The sequence below is a fragment of the Mastomys coucha genome, unplaced genomic scaffold, assembly GCF_008632895.1.
Source record: "Mastomys coucha isolate ucsf_1 unplaced genomic scaffold, UCSF_Mcou_1 pScaffold5, whole genome shotgun sequence".
Lineage (NCBI taxonomy): Eukaryota > Metazoa > Chordata > Mammalia > Rodentia > Muridae > Mastomys > Mastomys coucha.
In genome coordinates, this window is record NW_022196911.1 from 63669688 (window position 1) to 63689161 (window position 19474).

At 46.6% G+C, this 19474-nt stretch overlaps 1 protein-coding gene across 2 annotated transcripts in view; it reads left to right on the plus strand.

The window, feature by feature from the left end:
* Pik3r5 (phosphoinositide-3-kinase regulatory subunit 5) overlaps positions 1–19474 on the plus strand; it is a 61550-nt gene that overhangs the window by 23333 nt on the left and 18743 nt on the right. For both annotated transcript variants that reach the window (XM_031352428.1, XM_031352429.1), the window contains exons 2-5: positions 14235–14350; positions 15808–15908; positions 16746–16814; positions 17806–17944. In XM_031352428.1, coding sequence (XP_031208288.1) covers positions 14248–14350; positions 15808–15908; positions 16746–16814; positions 17806–17944 — 412 coding nt within the window. In that variant the 5' untranslated portion in view covers positions 14235–14247. The remainder of the gene's footprint in view (positions 1–14234; positions 14351–15807; positions 15909–16745; positions 16815–17805; positions 17945–19474) is intronic.

A 19474-nucleotide genomic window follows, 5' to 3' on the forward strand; every position in this document is an offset into this window, starting at 1 on the left:
ACAGAATTGCACAAGTCTCTTGTTAACATAAGGTTTCACTTCTTTTGTGGGAAGGAACAAACCAATTAGGTCAAAGGCTAGGTGATTGTTTAATTTTGTGAAATTGCCAAACTGTTTTTCAACTCTGTACCGTTTCACAACCCCATAAACAATGTGTGATTGTTCTGTATTCTCATCAACTTGGTATTGTTATTTTTTATTTTGGATATTCTAGTGTCAGATTGCTTCATTGTGGTTTTAAATCTGCATTTTCTGATGACTAACTGTTCTGACAATATTTTAATGTGTTCATCGCCTACTTGTGTATCTTTTATTAAGCATTTGCTCACGTCAGGGATAGGAATCATTTGCTCTCTCTTTCTCTCTCTCTCTTACTCTCTCTCTCTCTCTGTGTATGTGTGAGTGTGTGGTATGTGGTGTATGATATGTGTATGTGTGTGTGTTGTGTGGTATGTGTGTGTGTGAGTGTGTGTGTTGTGTGGTATGTGTGTGTGTGAGTGTGTGTGTTGTGTGGTATGTGGTGTGTGGTATGTGTATGTGTGTGTGTGTGTGTGTGTGTGTGTGTGGTATGTGGTGTGTGGTGTGTGTGTGTGTGTTGTGTGGTATGTGGTATGTGTATGTGTGTGTGGTGTGTGGTATGTGTGTGTGGTATGTGTGTGAGTGTATGTTGTGTGTGTGTTAGTGTGTGTGTGTGAGAATGTGTGTATGTGTGTGTGTGTTGTGTGTATGTGTTGTGTGTGATTGTGTGTATGTGTGTGTGAGAGTGTGTGTATGTGTGAGTGTGTGTTGTGTATAAGTATGTGTTGTGTGTGATTGTGTGTATGTGTGTGTGTGTAATATTGTCTTCTAGTTTCTGGCTTGTTTTTAGCTTACTTTATAATCTCTTTCAAAGACTAGAAGTTGAAATTTTTTATAAACTCCATCTTGTCAACTTTTATTCACTTTATTTTACGTCTGGGGATGTTTGCCTTCATATAATGTAGGTGCACTGTATGTGTGCCTGGTGTGTGCAGAGGACAAGAGAAGGCATTGGGTACCTGAAACTGGAGTTGAGTCATGAAACACCTGATATGCATGCTAGGAACCTAACCCAGGTCCTCTGTGAGGGCACCAAGACCTCTTGTGAGCCATCTCTCCAGCCCACCCTCTTCTTAGTACTCCCCCATGCCTCTCCTCTTCCTCATTTTCAACTGGGACTCCATGGATGCAAAGATTAGACCTTTTGCTAAGTCCTTCAGACTCCTCTTCAGTCTATTTTTGTCTCTGTTATCAATAGGTGATGCTATTATCAAAGTTCAAATTTGTGTGTTACTCCTGCTCTGTCCTCTATTCTGTTGTTGAGGCCTCAAATTGAGGGATTTTTTTGGTTGTTTTTTTGAGACAGGATCTCTCTATGTAGCCCTAGGCTGTCCTGGAACTCACAGAGCTCTGCTTGCTTTTGTATTTCAAGTGCTGGAATAAAAGGTGTGTGCCACCATTCCTGAACGAATTTTTATTTAGTTATTTTAGCTCTCATTTGTATCATACTCATTTAGTAATACTCCATCCCCCTTTTCTTCACTTACCCTTCCTTCCTCCCTTTCTTCTTCTTTCCTTCCCCTTCCTTCCTTTGTACTTAGGGAGTTTATAATTGCCCACTGAAGCACTTCCCCTGGATGCTTTAAAATGTTTGACATCTTTCATCCTAGTAGTGGCATCTACTGACTTTTAAAAAGATTTATTTCATATTTTACCTGTGTGTCTGTGCAGGGATTTCTGCACTTGGGTATAGGTGCCTGTGAGGGCCAAAAGGTGTCAGATTCCCTGGAGCTGGAGTTATAGGTAGCTATGAACCACTCCATGTGGTACTGGGAACAGAAGTTCCCCTGCAAGCCCAGCAAGCACTCTTAACTGCACAGCTGACTTTTCTCTCCAGTGCCTTGTCTATGACTTTTAAAATTTAGTTTGAGATCTTCATTGTTCTTGATGTTACATGTTTTTTTAAATGTACATGTGATGATGATGATGGTGTGTGTGTGTGTGTGTGTTATGTTGTGTATGTACTTGATAGTGTGTTTGTGTGCTTGTGGAGGTCAAGGGTTAACATTAGGTGGCTTTTCAATTTCTTTCCACCTTGGTTATTATTATTATTATCATTATCATTATTATTATTATTATTTTGAGGCAGTCTCTTGCTGAATTTGAAACTAATTGACTCATCTAGTTTGGCTGTCCAGTGAGCTTCATGTATCCTCCTGTCCACTCTATCCCATATTCCAGTCCTCTGCTCTAGTTATAAATATGCCCTGCCATGCCCAGTCTTCTGCATGGGTGCTGGGATTTCAACTCAAGCCCACACAAGGCTTATATACAAACCCAGCCATCTCGTCAGCCCCATGACAAGTTCTTTTTTATTAAAACATGGTCATTGTGGGTATTGTGGGAGTTATGCGGATCAGAATCTTATTTCAGTCTTACGTTTTAGCTGCTTTCTCTGACACATCTCCATCAGGGAAGTGAGGATCCTTGCCTTGTTACTGCTAGATGGGTTGGAGTCCTGGTTCCGTACTCAACCTCACTGACGTTGGGGAGGGCCCCTGTTCCTAATGGGTAGAGAGGGAGTCCAGCTTCCTATAAGGCCTCCACCTACTCCTCTCTGGCTGGAAGGGTCAGGAGTGCATCGTTACTCTCCAGCATTACCGTGGTGGTGGGAGAAAGAATAAACTCACTACTGCAAGTTACCGATGACAGTCTAGACTCCACACTAGACTTTCCTTAATGCCACCTGTTGGCGGATGGGGATGCTTATTATCTGGGATGGAAGCAAGGTTCCACTGCCTTCTGACACCATGGGACAGGAACAGGCTCTTGACCACTGTGAGGATGAAAGATAGGGTTTTCTTCTTAGATTCCTCAGTCCCCTGGCAGAGGTCTGGGGAGCCTCTCTGTAGACGGCAGAGGGGAAGCGTACACCTTGCCCTGGCCATCCCTGGTTGCAGTGAAGCTACACTTTCTGTATGGAGCTCGGATGCAACAGAGGTCCTGTGGCTTGAAGGCTGCCTGTCTTGTTAAGCTGTCCTATTCCTCGTCATGGGAGAAAGCCAGTTTTTTCCCATCTATATGCACTGACTTTCTAAGTTGCCAGCTCTTCACTGTTGAGTTGAGACTACGCTAGCAGGAAGAAAAACGCAGGGAACCTGCTGCTGTGTGCTCCCATCCCTTCTGTGTTCCCAAAGCCCTTGGCTGCTCTGCCTTTCTCTACCCTCCAGAGCCCCTTGGGTGCATGGTACATATACTGTCTGTCTGTCATGCACAGGTGCACTGTGTGGGAAGAAGACAAAAAAGAAACACCTCTTTTACAGATGTAACATCAGCTCTTTGTGTGATTAAAAGCAAGAGGTAGGGGCTGGGCAGCCCAGCTGCAGAGGGCCTGCCTGGCATGCATAAAGCCCTGGCTTAGATCCCCAGCACCACACAAACCAGGTGTGATGGTATATGACTGAACTCCCAGGACTGTTGAGGTAGAGGCAGGGAGAACAAAAGTCCATGGTCATCCTTGATTGCATATGAGTTTATGAAGCCAGCCTGGGCTAGCTGAAACATTGCCTCAAAACAAAACTGAGGTATTAAAATATCCATTATTATAAAATGTTTAGAGATGAATATGTCTAATTTTTCCTCTTGGAGATAATCATCATTAGCATGTTGGCACATTGGTGATTTTGTTTCGATGGAAATACAAATACATATATAAATTTTGAAACAGGGCCTCACTATGCAGCACTGGTTATCTGGGTCTCGCTGGCCTGAAACATGGATATCTGCCTGCGTCTGCCTCCTGAGTTCTGGAATCAAAAGCATATGCCATCAGGTCTGGAGAAATCTGAATGTTTTAACAAAAGAAAAGTTGGAAAAAAAATCTCAAGATTCTTTTGGCCACAAATCCCAGAAACTAGATAAAGATGTTCCCCTAGATAAAGCAGAATAAAGGAAACTCTGCAGTTTATGGGGTGTCCCAAACCCTTCAAAGCAAAACTCCCCAAGTCTGCCACCTGCCTCCCCTTCTCAGCTTAGTCTGTTGGGTTCTCTTACCCTATGCTCATAGCACCTCCCCCATGTTGCCAAGAGCTCCTGGGTCCTTCACTTCTGTCTTAACAGGATCTCTTGACTCACTGGCCACTAATCTATGAATCCCCAAATGTAGATAGGTGACTTTCCCTGGGGTCAGGAGAAGGTGCAACTGGACAAAGTAGATTTTCCGTTGTCACCCCCAAATTCTCTTCCTGCTAAGCTTTTCCATCTCAGCAGAGGTACCCTACTCATCTTCATGAAAGGAGAATGCAAAGGGGATCCAACACCCCATGAATGTCCATATTCACTTGGGGACCTAACCTTAGTCATAATTCCAACTCTACCCAACATCTATTGACATTTTTAAATTAATTTTTAACATTTTAAATTAAATGTATGTGTGTATCCCTGTGGTGGAGGTATGTGGCTTTCAGTTCAGAGTGTCTGCATAGGTGTACCCGTTTTCCTGTAGTTATAGAATTGTGTATCTCCCCTTCTCTGTACATTTGGAAAGATGGCATCAGTTTCTAAATTTGTAATAAAATTTAAATGGTCCCTCAGTGTTCTGGAGAGTTCTAGACTGGGCTAAACAGGACTCTTAAATCATTTGTGTCTGCTTCATAAAAAGTAAAAACTGGGCCAGAGAGATAGCTCAGTGCGACAGGGAACTTACTGCCAAGCCCAACTTCACATGGCAGAAGGGAGAGAACTGAATCTTGTAAGTTGTTCTCTGATCTCTGTACCCACACACTCACACCAAGGATGCAAACCTTTGCCTGTCTAGAAAAGGGTGGGAATAAATTCCCAGGAAGGACATGGACTCTCAGAGTTAGACCAACTTTGCATGTGCTTCTAGCTCAGACCAACCATAGAACCTGTGATGACAGAAACGTGAATGACAAACGGCTTAACCTGCTTGGGCCCCAGGAATTGTGGGTAACCACTTCAGGAGATTGTGGTCATTTAATGGAATCAGCAACCGGAGCTGCCTAGCATAGTGTGAGACAGAGAAGACAGATGCTCTGTAGTAGGCAGCCAGCCTTCCTTCTGCCCTCCTTCCTCCTCCCCTGCTTCTTTTTTTTTTTTTTGGTTTTTTCGAGACAGGGTTTCTCTGTATAGTCCTGGCTGTCCTGGAGCTCACTCTGGAGACCAGGCTGGCCTCGAACTCAGAAATCCGCCTGCCTCTGCCTCCCAAGTGCTGGGATTAAAGGTGTGCGCCACCACCGCCCGGCTCTCCCCTGCTTCTTCCTTCCTGTCTTCTTTACTCTTCCTATATACTCGCTAGACTAGTGGTTCTCAACCTGTGGGCCCTGACCCCTTGGAGGGGTCAAATGACCCTTTTGCAGGGGTCCACTAAGACCATCGGAAAACACAGACATTTACAGTATGACTTCTAACAGCAACAAAAATACAGTTACAAAGTAGCAACGAAAATTATTTTATGGTTGGGACTCACCTCAACAGGAGGAACTAATATTAAAGGGTTGCAGCATTAGGAAGGTTAAGAACCACTCACTACTCTAGACTGAAATTCATGGAGAGTCGAGATTTCTGTGTAATATTATATCAATTAACTATTTTTTCCACTTGTGGTAAAATGCACATACCATATAACATGCCATCTTAACCACATTTGGATGGGCCATTCAATAGCCTTAAAAAGATGATTTCTTTTAACTATAGCATCTTCAAACTGGCTCCAAACTTGATGTGTAACTGAGGATGCCTCTGAATGTGTGCTCCTCCTGCCTCTATTTCTGAATGCTGGGATTGTAGTTGTGCACTATCACACCTCTTTGTGAAGTATTGAAGGTCCCCGCTCTTAAGCAGGAGAGCCACACCCCCACCCCTGTTCAGTAGTCTTAAGTCTGTTCACCCAGTCGTGCAATCCGTCTCCAGAACTCATTTTCATCTTATGTATCTGTACCCATTTAACCACTTCCTATCTCCTTCCCTCAGCCCTTGGCAACTGGCCTATTCCTTTGACTGACAGCTCTAGTACCTCACCTAAGTGTGCTCATGCTTTCCTCTATTTGCAGCATATTGCACCCAGCAGAAGATGCTCAAGGTTCATCTGCATTGTAGTGTGTGTCAGGATTTCCTTCCTAGGATAGACTGAACCACACACACACACACACACACACACACACACACCTTGTTTGTCCATTCAACTCTCCATGGACACTTGGCTTACTTCCAGTCTTCGGCCACTGTATCCAATACCTCTACGAACATGGTCGTTCATGACCTTGCTTTCAGTTACATTGAGCATCTATCCAGAACTGGAGCGGTCGGATCATGTGTCAGTCTTGCTGTTTATCTTTTGAGGAAGCACCTTGTTCTTCTGGAGCTGCTACCTTGTTTCACATTCCCAGCCAGCATGCATCAGGCTCTGACTTCTTCACAGCCAAACATTTACTTTGTTGTTGGTTTTTTCTCTAATAGTAGCCATACTGATAGGAGTGGTCCAGTTTTGATTTGCATCTCCATGGTGATGAACAGTGGAAAAGGGTCCTATTACGACCAGAGTTACAATGTATTTGTGTGTGGGTCCGCTTACCACGGCTGGTGTGTAGAGGTCAGAGGACAGTGAATGCTGTGTAGTCTCTTTTCTCCTACCTTTATGTAGGTTCTAGGGATTGAACTGAGGTCACCTGCTTGTATACCAATTGCCTCTTACCTATTGATCCATCTCATTGGCACTGAAAAACACCCCTCAAGTATTTATTAGTCACCTGCATATTTCTCTGGGGAAATAGTCCTTCATCAGTCTGGGCGGTGATGGTGATGGGGTTGAGGTGGAGTCCTTTGCCTATCTGGATATTAGTCTTGTGTCACCCAAACAACAGGCGAGACTTCTGTTCTGTGGGCCTTTCACTCTTGACTGGAGCCTTTGCCACAGTTGTGGCTCTTAGATCTAATTTAGTTTTGGCTCTGAGGTCTAATTTGTCCAGTTTTTCTTTTGTGGCCTGGATTCTTTGGTATGTAATCCTTTGAATGAGACATGTTCCCATAGTCTTGGGATTTTGAACACTTGGTTCCTGGTTGATGGCGTTGTTTGGGAGGTTTAGGTTGTTCAGCCCTGAGAGTGGACATATGTCACCAAGGGTGGTCCTTGAGATGATGATGATGATGATGATGATGATGATGATGATGATGATGATGATGATAATAATAATAATAATAATAATAAGGAGCCTCCTCTGCAAAAGTTTGCTCTGTCTGCTTGCTTGTGGTTAAGTTGTGATCTCTCAGCTTCCTGCTCCAGCTACCATGCCTGCCACTTGCTGCCATACTGTCTCCTCCATTCCAGGCTCTAACCCTCTGGAACTATATGCTCATGGTAAACTCTTCCTTCAGTGTTGCCTTGGTCACGGGATTTTATCCCAGCCACAGGGGTAATCAGCACAAGGTTATCACCCCGAAGCCATCTACAAATCCAGTGTGACAAAGCTTCTTCTACATACATGTCCAAAGATTTTGCAGTTTTAATTATTGATGTTTGGACTTGTAATCCTTTCTTTCTGAATCGCTTATGTATAATTCTGGATCTTTTTGCATAACGAGAGGGTTTGTGTTTCCATTAGTTCTTATCTTTTTTGTCTCTTCAAAAGTTTTATTCATAAAAATTGCTTATTTTTAAAGTTTATTATCTTTATTTCTCTTGATGCTCTTATAAGCGGGGACTTTCCCCTAGAACATATCTTAATTTAAGGATTAAGAATTGAGAAATATTAATTCCCATGCTAATTTTTATCCAACTACATTCTCTAATTCTTTTTATTGCTATAGCCATATTTTTGTTGTTGTTGTTAACTGTGGTTTCTATAATATATCGGGAAGGGGCGAGGATAAAAGCCAGCAGCTTGACCACTGATAAGGCTTGAAAGATAAGTTCTTGAAAGACATATGACTTCTAAGATCTCATACCCTAGCCACACACTCGGCCTGCCATTCCTCAGAATACGCAGCTGAGCCAGAAATGAACTGAAATCGAGAACCTCAGAGTAGGAAGCCAAGCAATAGTGAGCAATAAGAGAAGCCAGACTTTTAGCTGCTGTCCACAAAATGCTATCACCATAGTAACTACACCTAATATAAGCATCAAAAGCAATTATTTCAGCAACAGTAGTCTGCTATAAAATATTTAATACATTTAATTTTTTTGTTGTTTTTTTGTTTTTGTTTGTTTGTTTGTTTGAGACAGGGTTTCTTCATGTAGCCCTGGCTGTCCTGGAACTCACTCTGTAGACCAGGCTGGCCTCAAACTCAGAAACCCACCTGCCTCTGCCTCCCAAGTGCTGGGATTAAAGGTATGCGCCACCACGTCTGGCTAATACATTTAATATTAATTAATTGATATAAAATATTTAATATTTAATCTGAATCTGTACTTTAGGCAATATAGTGACCCAACAAGAGAAGGCATATGACATGAAGAGAAGGCAGATTCAGAAATCATTGTAAAAATGACCTGGGAATTACTGTCCTCATCAATGCATTCTGAACTTTTGATAAAAGGGAATGATGTCAGAAAACTAGTGTTCACAAAACAGAAATTTGAAAACTTGTTCCAGTAACTCTAGGAGAAATTAGAAAAGTAATTCAAAAATAACTTAGAAGCGAGAGCTGGGGTGACTTGCTATGGTCAGGAGGGTGGGAGCCCCCCATCCAAATGAGCTAGTGAGTCCGGATTCACATCTCTGAGGGTAAGCCTTCCCCAGTAAGATCGGCCAGTCCTCAGCACTGGCTCAGAAGAGGAACTTGAAAAGGAAGAAGCCATTGTTTAATGTTTCCACACTACCCGTCAGGGGAGCCTGCCTGGTGGTTCTGGGGTTTTACAAAGGGGATGCCTCTTAATGAGGGAATCCCAGGACTGGGCATGGATAATGAATGGAGCAGGTCTTGCTTCCCAAGCTTCTGTAAAAGGTCTCATCCCGTTGTCTTCTGTCACTCCTTCCCCAGAGCCAATGGGGTTCTGCCCACAAGTCATAAGGAATGGCAGATGTCACTGAGTCATCCTGCCAAAATGAGCCTCATGCAAGGCTAGGCGTGGAGCACAGGGGTGGACCTGACCCACAGTCTCCGGATGAGCCCACCCCTACTCTCATCTCTGTGTTCATTGAAGGGCTCCTCCATTGCACCTCTATTACTTTCCTGAGGCTCCCTGGGCCAAGTATTCAGTAGGTCCCAACTTGTTTTTAAAAAAAAAGTCATCTATTCATTTTTATGTTTGTGGGTGCTTTGTCTGCATGTATATCTGTCTGTATACCACATATATGCCTGTTCTCCAGGAAGGCTAGAAGAGGTTCTAGGATCCATAGAACTAGAGATACAGAAGGTCGTGAGCTACATGTGAGAGTTGGCAATTGAAATCTGGTCCTTTGGAAAGTCAGTACCGGAAACCACTAAGCTGTCTCTCCAGCCCTAGATTCTAACTCTTAAGAGCCTGGACCACATCTAGATGACTTCAATATTCCAGGGAGCCCAGCCTATCAGAAACTCTGCCCTGGAGAGTTCCAAAGAGAAGACCTTGGTTGTCTTCTTAGAATCAGGGAGCACCAAGAAGTCCACAGGAATGAGAATGAAGACGCCATGGATCAGCAGGCATTAGAGAAGGCTGCTCTTGACACCGAGGAAGGCAGCTAGCAGCAGATCAGGATGCTGGACTCCGATACCTGTAAGGAAAAGGCAAGAAGAAAACATGGTGGCTGAGAAGGCTCATTCGTGACTCACATTTGCATCATGACAGTATGAGACAAAGGTGACTCCCACTGGCCTCTGAGCAAGACCAGCTCGTCCATCATTTCAGGGGTTGGGCAGAGGGGAAACTTAATACCCAGTTCACACATCTATCCATCTCTCAGGCTGGAGAGACAGGGCTCAGGATGCTACCATGCACAGGGTGTCCTCTTCTGAATAATGAGGGGGTCCATTTTCTGGAAGACGTAGACTGGGCTGGGCGGCTGGTGTAGACAGACATGTCAGGGCTCAAGATTACCAGCAACTGGAAATGTCAACCTCTTTAAGCAAAATCCCGGGAATTGAGTTTTCCCTTGGAGTAGAGACATGCATTGGTTTTCTTTCTTTTGTAAAGGCATCTGATTTGCTGAGGGAAGAGTTGCCTTGCTCATGGTGTCTGTTCACAGCAGTAAAACTGAAACTAAGACACTACCTCTAAGCTGTGTAAACTTAGGCAAGACATTCTACTCCTCCATGACACTAATTGCCCATCTTTTTCTTTTCTTTTCTTTTTTTTTTTTTTTTTTTTTTTTTTTTTTTTTTGAGACAGGGTTTCTCTGTGTAGCCTTGGCTGTCCTGGAACTCACTCTGTAGACCAGGCTGGCTTAGAACTCAGAAATCCGCCTGCCTCTGCACCCATCTTTTTCTTCTACCTCACTACTGTCCCACAGAGGTGGTCTAGCCTCCTGCCTCTTACTGCTGAGTTTTCCCACCGTGATGGTGACTTACTCTGATAGAGTAACAAAGCTGCTCCAGCCCAGCTGTCTTCCTGGTGTCCGGCTACCCATACAGTGGACTTGCAAGCTGTCCCTCTGCCTCTTTCCTGCTCCCTGCCAGTGTTCCTAATGAATTGGGTGTGACTTGGTGGTGCCTCACCTGATAGGAGACTCATATCCTCAGGCGCTCTCTTCAGATCCCTCAAACCCTTGGTTTTAGAGAGCATGTGCACCTTCCAGAATGGTCAACGACCCCTTTCCCCTTTGCAGTCTTACAATGATGAGCACACACACCGCTGTTCCAGGTCCGTGCAAACACCACCAAGATAGCTGCAGCCGCTGTCCAAGTGCCTTCTGGAACTTTAAACATTTATCTAATTGTACATTCTGTGTTTGTGTGTGATATGTGTATGTAAATGCAGGTGCCCAAGAAACAAGAAGTGTTGGATCCCCCTGGAGCTGGGGTGACAGGTGCTTGTAAGCTGCTTGGTGTGGGTGCAGGGAACTGAAATTAGGTCCTCTGCAAGAGCAGCAAGTGCTCTTAACTTCTGAGCTACTTCTCCAGGGAACGTTAGAATGTAGGCCATTCAGCACTCTGAACTTGGGGTTGGGGTTCAGCCACAGCTAGGGAGAAGTCCTACTTGCTCCCCGGGCTCTTGGGAGCGGCATGACTTCCCTATAGTTCTACCTTGCTCCTGGTGGCCCAGAGCAGACTCTGTATCCCCTCCAGTTTCCATATTCCTCTTGTGGAAACTGAAGGACTGTTGGGCAGTGGGCTGCGTGTTTGCCTTGCCACTGGGATGCAGGAGAGCTCAGGGAAGCATGCCACTCAGGGGGTCCCAGCCTATGTTCTTCCTGGCGAGAAACAGCAGGGGCTGGAATGGATGCCATTGTTTTCAATCACACAGCTGCAGACTAAGGGAGTTGAGACTGGTCCACGCACCAGGCAGAAAGGGGATGGCTGAACTGGGGGCGGGGCAGAATCCAATTGTCGATAGCACAGAGGGTAGTACAGAAGGGCTAAAGGCCTTCTCTGGGAGATTTAGACATGGTTCTTTACGATGATGGCCTTCCCCCCATCCCCACCCCCACCCCGCTGCGATCCTCGATGAAGGAGATGGCCCTTGCTTGTCCAAACTGATATATTCACGGTGGATGTGAATGCACACATCTTACTCAGGGTGGAGCAGCGACTAAATATCATTTGCAGAAAGGGATACCCAGGAAGGGAAACTCATTGGCTAAACACTTTGGGGGTGTATCCAGATACCTCATTAGCATGGAGAACTCTAGGTTTTTATGCTACCTGACTAGTTGTCATGGTCCTCTCAATAGGGTGTCATGATTATGTGTTTCAGGACAGTTAGACCCTGGCTGGGAGCTGGTTCCAACACCTGCCATTCTCAATTATGAGAATTCCAAGAGGTCAGGGATTGAACCTGCTTCAGTCTTACCAGATCTTCTGTCTGGTGGCATGGTCCACTTGCCCACCAAGGACCAGCTGGGGTGACTTCCCATCTCCCTCAAGAACTTGGCCAAGGATTGATGGAGGAGCAACTATGAGGACAAAGGCGTCTCTAAAGTTGTCTGTATGAAGGTTTCTACTGTTCCAGCGACAGGTGTTATTAGCTCCAGGCTGATAGGCATGATGTATAGGGGCTAGTGTTTGGATGGTCACTGAGATCAGCTGCTCATCACAGGTGTTAATCCCATAGTCATTCAGCCTCGACAGGTACCAGCACAGTCCAGGATGAATAAAGAGCCGAGCTTAGGAAACTGCCTTATCGGTCTGGGGGCAGTGGATTCTACGTAGTTTGAAGGCAGATGTGGCAGCAGTTCTGAAAGGGCTTACAGATACTTTGAGGCATCTCAACATCACCAAGGATAACACTTAGGGGCTTCATCATGACTAGTAAGTGACTCAGCTTACCATCCCAGTATCTGGGGCCATGGAACCCGGGTCAGCTGCGTTCCAGGCAAGCCCAGTGTCCTGACCTCCAGGGTCTAGGTCTTTGGCAAGCTCATTCGTACACTCAGACCTTGGTAATGCTATCTCCTCTTTCTGGAATACTCTTCCCCTCACTGAACCTAGGTGTCCCTATTTGGCTCTAAGTCCTCTCTTTAGAGACACTAAACAACCTACAATGTGGGCTGCCCAGCTGTCCCTCTTCCAGCCCTCTTCATAGCATATGTCATCTCTCAGGAGTCCCCCTTTGTATGGTTGTCCGAGTCAATGTCTTCCACCCAGGAGCTCATGCCTGCTCTGTCCCTGGCACAAGTAGGTGGTCAGGAAATGGAAGATGGCATGGTTCATGACTGCTGCTGTGGAATAACGCATCATCCCAGTTTCATGATGCGTCATTCTCTAGGGACATCGGTGGAACAGCTCACAAAGAGCTTACTTTTCAGGGGAGTACTTGTACTCCTCCCCCAGATGGGGAGGCAGGAGGATTTGCCTAGGTTGAGACTCTGAGATACAGGCATCCAGATCTGAGTCAGGGAGTTTATCTCTCTTTGCATGCCATTTGCATGGTTCAGCCTGGAGGTTCTGCTTCCTCTTCTGGTTTCCTGGTTGGTCCTCAGATCCACAGGACTGCTCCCACACTTCCTAGTTTCCCAGATGACATGGCCTGACAAGCCCAGGGACAGTATCCGCAATGAGATATATCCTTGAGGGCAGGCGAGTGTGGCCGAGAGGGTTGTATGGTATAGATTTCAGCGGATGCTCGGCTGGGGCCCTGTGTCCTCCCCACAGCCTCTTGGCATCTGCAGTAGGACCATCTCTTGATTCATAGATGAGCAAAGTGAGGTTTGGGGGGAAGCTCAGGCATCTGCCACCAATCTCACAATGGGTGAAAAACCAGAGTCCAATTTGGGTCTCGCTCTGTTGGAAGCTACAAGCTGGATTAATCACCGTGACAAATGCCCGCCATAGCATCCGAAGGACTCAGAGAGCCCTCCACAGAACGAAGTCGTGGGATTAGCCCTAATGGAGACTCTCAGTTTCCCACCTGGTTTTAAAACTTCTGAAGTCCCCTCCTAGTGCCCCCCTAGTTGGGCCAGCTGGGCCTCAGGAAAACGTGGAAGGGCTCTGGGCAAGGGTGTTGGATAGACTGCAAAATGTTCAAGGCAGAGAGGACCTGGTCATCTGAGCTGAAGTTGTACGGGATAGGGGTGAGGCAACATGTGAGAAGAGACCTATGCCTTTGTCCTAGCCCTAGCAGTGATGTTGGGGTGTCCAGCATGTGGAAAGAGATCCTGCAACCCCATCCCTGCAGGACCAGGAGACACAGGCCTGGAAATTCACAAGAAAACCTCCCATGTGGTTTTGATTCCCCCCTGGAGGTCCCTTGCCCATATGTCTAAGGTCTGGCCATTCTCTAGATATCCCTGGGCATTTCCTGGGCACTTGGCAACACTCCCTACTTCCTCATGAGTGGGCATGTCCCATTTGCCCCTCTGTTTGCATCCTGAAACTCTCTTTCCCTCTACCTCCATGCTTTTCTGCCCCATGAGTGCCCTCTTCTGCCACACAGATGAACCTTCTGGAAGCTGCTCCCTCCCTGTAGACAGCCAGGAGCCTCCTTGTACAGTGCCCAGAGCACCCAAGTGGGCTGCGAGTGCCAGTTTTACTACTGTCCTGATGGGTTGAGGGCTCCCCTAGCCTAGTGTTTTCCAGGAAGGGAGCCCAACAAGCTGACCAGTGTCTATCCATCCCCCATGCAGGCAATGACTAAGGATGCAGCCAGCAGCCACAACGTGCACAGAAGACCGCATCCAGCATGCACTGGAGCGATGCTTGCATGGACTGAGCCTCGGACGCCGCTCCGCTCCTTGGTCAGGTGGGTCTGGGGAACTGGGAGCCTCAGGTGAAGGGTCGTCCAGGATCTTTGTGTTTGCTTCCCAGATCTCTTCCCTGGAAACTGGCCCCTTCGAATGCAGGTCTCAGCTCAGATGTCACCTCCGTGGACAGCTTTCTCTGTCCTTCGGAATTAGATTTGGATTAAGGTTCTCACTGACTATACAACCTGGTACAATCCACTTGTCCTTGTGAGAGCCCGATGGATAAATGGAAATAAGAATGACAGGAAGCGGGAACCTGGGCAGAGAGAATGTGTGTGAAGGCCTAGCACCATAGTGGCACAGAGAAATGGTCAGTGAAGGACATTTTTCCCTCTCCCTTCCTTCCTTCCCAGGTTTTGATACAGCCAAAGTGTGCATAGTGTTGCGGCCAAGCATCATTAAAATAAGAAATAAGGAAATGTCTGACTTCTGCACCACTGCCCTTTTTTTTTTCTGTTGTTTTTCTCCTTCTCTTTTTTCTCACAGTGCTAAATGTTGAACCTAAGGTCTCATGCATGCTAGACAAAAATCTAGAGGCACATGGATGCACTTCCAGGAGCTTCCAGGGTTTTGAAAAGCACCCACACACCCGAGGAAGCACGGACCCCCAGCTTCATGAAGGCCGTGTCCCCCTCCACCCCCTGCTGTGCTTACTCCTCACCCCACAGATGCAGCCCCATCCCTGCGGTCACCTCTTTAAGTTTTAGGGGTTTGCCCTTGCTGATTTCAGGGAAATCAGGAACCAGCACCCTAAGAAAGTCCCGGTGACAAGGGCTCAGAGCTTTGCAACTCAGTCAAGCTTCCCCTTCCTTCCTGAGCTCCTCTGCCAAGCAGTCTTGGGAAGCCGCATGACTGTCTCAGACATGGGGTGGAGCTCTAGTCTTGTAGCAATTTTTACCTCTGGCCCAACTTCCTTGCATCTGGCAGGAATTGGCACCCACTATAGGAAAGCTGGGCAGGGACAACTGTTGGGATCACTGCCACCCCAGTGCAGGTGCAGGTTCCTTGTTCTCTAAGGGATTCTAGCTTCGATCATCAACCCCCGATGGCTAAGGAGCCCCCTCAGACCCAGGGATAAGAGACAGGTTCTTATGTCTTGTGTGCTTTTTTTTCTTTTGCTGTCATGATTGTTATTGCTACTCAGTATACCTCACTATATACCTCAGGCTTACCTTGAACTACATAGCCTACGGTACCCCTGAACCTATGCTCCAACCACCTCAGCTTCCCAAATGCTGGGTTTCCAGACCTGTGTGACCAGGTCTGGCTTCACATGTCCTGATGGAACTCAGGGGCTTTGACTGATGCCATTTCTCCAAGACTCTATTTAGAAAGGAATATTCAGGTGTACTCTTCCATAGCAGGGCTCTGGAATAAGCCCCCTTCTCTACGGCTCTGCCTACGGCTAGCCAGAGAGAGTGAAACTAACCACTGGCCTAACTTTCCCCCTGTCTAGCTGGGCTGTGTCTGAACTGCTGGAGCCTACAGGAGTTGGTCAGCAGGGACCCGGGCCACTTCCTCATTCTCCTGGAACAGATCCTACAGAAGACCCAAGAGGTGAGGGTGAACCAGATGCTGATAAGCACAACTAGCATTGACACTGTAGAGTCAGGACTTAGGTCAGCTCTGAGGCTCCCGGGCCACCCGGAAGGCTTGCCCAACGCTGGGAGCCTGCCTGCTTTACTCCTGCTCTGTGTCCTGTCCTGTGTAAACGTGTAGCAGGTGATGTGTAGACCTGAGTTCAAGCTACGGCTTAGGATGCTGCTGCTCTTAGTCAGGGTATAGAGTAGATGGAGGGAAGAGGAGGCAGGAGGGCGCTTCACTGGGTTCCTTTCCTCAGAAGGATCCACAGCAACAGAGGCAGGGAAGAGAAATGTGTTTGGGAAGGGAAGCCGAGGCCTCCTCTGACAGCCCAGTGTGCAGGCTTTTATGACTGAAGAGAATATGTCTCAAGCTGTTTCGTGGAGGATTCTCTTTTAAGTTGTTTGTCTTTTTGAGTTGTAAAAGTGATTCTCTCTCTTAGCTGGTTACCTCCAGAAGAAATGTCATCATTTAGGCCTGTCACTGATTGCAGTGTTCACGGCCACCGTCCTGGTATCAGAGTTACCCGGTGCCTTTGCTTGCTGATCAGAAGCAAGCCAATTCCAGAGCTACGCTGCCCCCTCTGGAGTGCTTAGCTCCCAAACTCATACATAAAGGACCCACTGCCATGGAGCCACAGGGAGGGTTTTGTGGAAGGTCTCAGGCAAGTTGGGAGAGAGAAGAGGGAGAGAAGGAAATGTTTGCATTCATCTGCTGAGGTTGGCACAGAAGAGCCAGCGCTCATTCTGTATGCCTCCTGGCCACAAGTTGTACAGTGGCTGAAAGACCTTGACCTCCCTCTCGTTTCCACAGGTCCAAGAGAAGGGCACCTATGACCTCCTCGCCCCGCTGGCTCTGCTTTTCTATTCCACTGTGCTCTGTGTAAGTACATCTGGGCCAGGAGCTGAGAGGGGAGAGGGAAGACTGGGCTCTACCTGGGCCACAGGCTTCACCTCGACTTGGGAGCCAGGACACTTAAGATGGGTTGAGACCTTCTGATACTACCCTGGGAGGCCTCTGGAAGCCATGGTACCCGCTATCTCTTGGCTTCCATGAAGGAACTGTGTCCTAGCATGGTCATGAGAAATTACTTTTATGTCCAGCTCATCTTTTGCCCTAGGGGTCAGCTTTACCTGATGAGATTATCCCAGGCTTTCACCAGTCTGCTGAACCAAATGGCAGCTGGTGTACTGAACTCAGTCTGCCCAAAGAATAAAAATATTTGCCTCTCATGAGGATATTTACATATGAATCACATATGCACTGAACATGGTTCCTCAAAAGGAGTAGAAGCCATAGCACCATTTACATTTACCTCAGAGAGGCCTCCTCTCTGAAAAGTGTTGGGAAAACTGGTTTATGGGCTGAGTGTGTGGCTCAGGGGCGAGAGCACTTACCTAAGCAAACATGAGGCCCCAGGTTCGATTCTCAGCACTGCATAAAATCAGCACTGGGCTACTTGAGACCCTATTTGATGAAAACAAGGCCCATTGCCTCAAAGACTCTCTGGGAGCCATCTTGTCTGTCCATAGTTTGGTTTTTCTTGATCTTGTCTTGGGGTGTACTGCTCCCCAGAAGTGTGTGTCCTTTGTGTAATATTCCAGAAAGGAAGCAGTTCCTTTGTATTCTGGGATACAAATGAACTCTTCCTCACCTGTTCACTTTTTTTTTTCTTTTCTTTTTTCAAGACAGGGTTTCTATACTATACATATATCATATATACATATATCCTGGAACTCACTCTGTAGACCAGGCTGGCCTTGACCTCACAGGGATCCGCCTGCCTCTGCCTCCCGAGAGCACTGAGATTAAAGGCATGTACCACTACCCCCTGGATTCCTACACACTCCTTACTGTCCCTCTTCCACCCTAGACACCACACTTCCCACCAGACTCAGACCTCCTGCTGAAGGCAGCCAGCACCTACCACTGCTTCCTGACCTGGCCAGTTCCCTACTGCAGCATCTGCAGAGAGATGCTCACCTTCATTGATGCTGAGCTCAAGGCCCCAGGTGAGTACCAAGGGGGCCAGAGATCACATGACTAGGATAACTAGCCCTTCGGGAACAGTTCTTCACATATGGCCCACGTCATCCTTGCTCGTGCCATGGTAAGGAACATGGAGTGTGCTCTTTACCGTGTGTTTAACCAGCATCAAATGGTTGTGCTCACACACACTAAGGCAGTCAATATGGGAAGTTATTTAAGTAAGAATTGTTCAGGGAAGCCAGCACAGGCCTGCCTGGACCTCTGTTCTGATTAGCTAGGACAGCAGTTCTCAGCCCCTTTGGCAAACCTCCATCTCCAAAAATATTTACATTATGATTCATAACAGTAGCAAAATTACAATCATGAAGTAGCAATGAAAATAATTTTATGGTTGGGGCACCAGGACATGAGGAACTGTATTAAAGGGTCACAGCATTAGGAAGGTTGAGAACCTCTGATTAGCTAGGGGGTCACCAGGGCTGTGCAGGCTACTTGGAGATGTGTCCAGGATAATGATGAGATTTCTTGTCTTTGCCCTGGAAGCAAATAGGCAGTTGTAGGAGTGACTTTCCCCGGGGATAGCACCTGCTGCTAAGAATGGAGGGGTTGATGGCTGTCCTGACAAGTGTGGACAAAGACTTCGTGTTTCCAGGTTCTTTCATACTTAGGATCTGAAAAGTAAGAGTTCTTGAGAAATTGTGACTGCTGTTTTAAACCACACTTGCACATTTTGTGTAGGAGTGGCGGTGCATGTGTGTGCCTCGGTGTGCATATGGAGGTCAGAGGGCAGCTTGGCGACAGTTCTCTACTTCCACTGTGTGGATCCTGGGGATCAAATTCAGGTCATCAGGCTTGGCAGTGTACACCCTTTCCTACTGAGGCAAAAAGATGTAAATGCTGTTTTTAAATGAGAATCATAAGGAAGCCATGTTACAACAAGAGAAAGAAGAACCGGGTCTGATTCCCTGAGAGGCTGCCCAGAACAGAACAATTCACCACGGTTCTATTTCAGGGAAGTCGTTTTTGATAGATTCCTCTAAAGCATTTGCTTAGCATCAACACTCTCTCTTGATATTCAAAACCTCTCAATATATGGAAACTATTGCTACAGAAGTATTTTTAATATGGCAACAGCCCAAGGGAACTGCTACAAACATTTCCATTAAACTTGAGCATTGTTCTGGTTTTCCTTATATGTATTTTGCCTATGCAAAGGATATTTCTTCATCTGGAGGAGATAACATTTTAATTTTATAACACCCAATTGCTTATCTAAGTGTGAGAGAATCATGTGGATGAGTAACTCAGAGCCAGAAAAGGCAGATTAAACTTCCCAGTTTACCAGCCCCACCTACAAGGAAAACATCCAGGACTCTGGAGGCAGAGGTAGGAGGAACATTGTTACAAGTCTGAGAGCCAGCCTGAGCTACGGAGTGAGATCCTGCTTAAAGAAGAAAGAGATAGAGGCAGAGAGGGAAGGAGGGGGGAGAAATGAAAGGAGAGAGCACAGAAGGAAGGAGGAATACGCCGGGCAGTGGTGGCACATGCCTTTA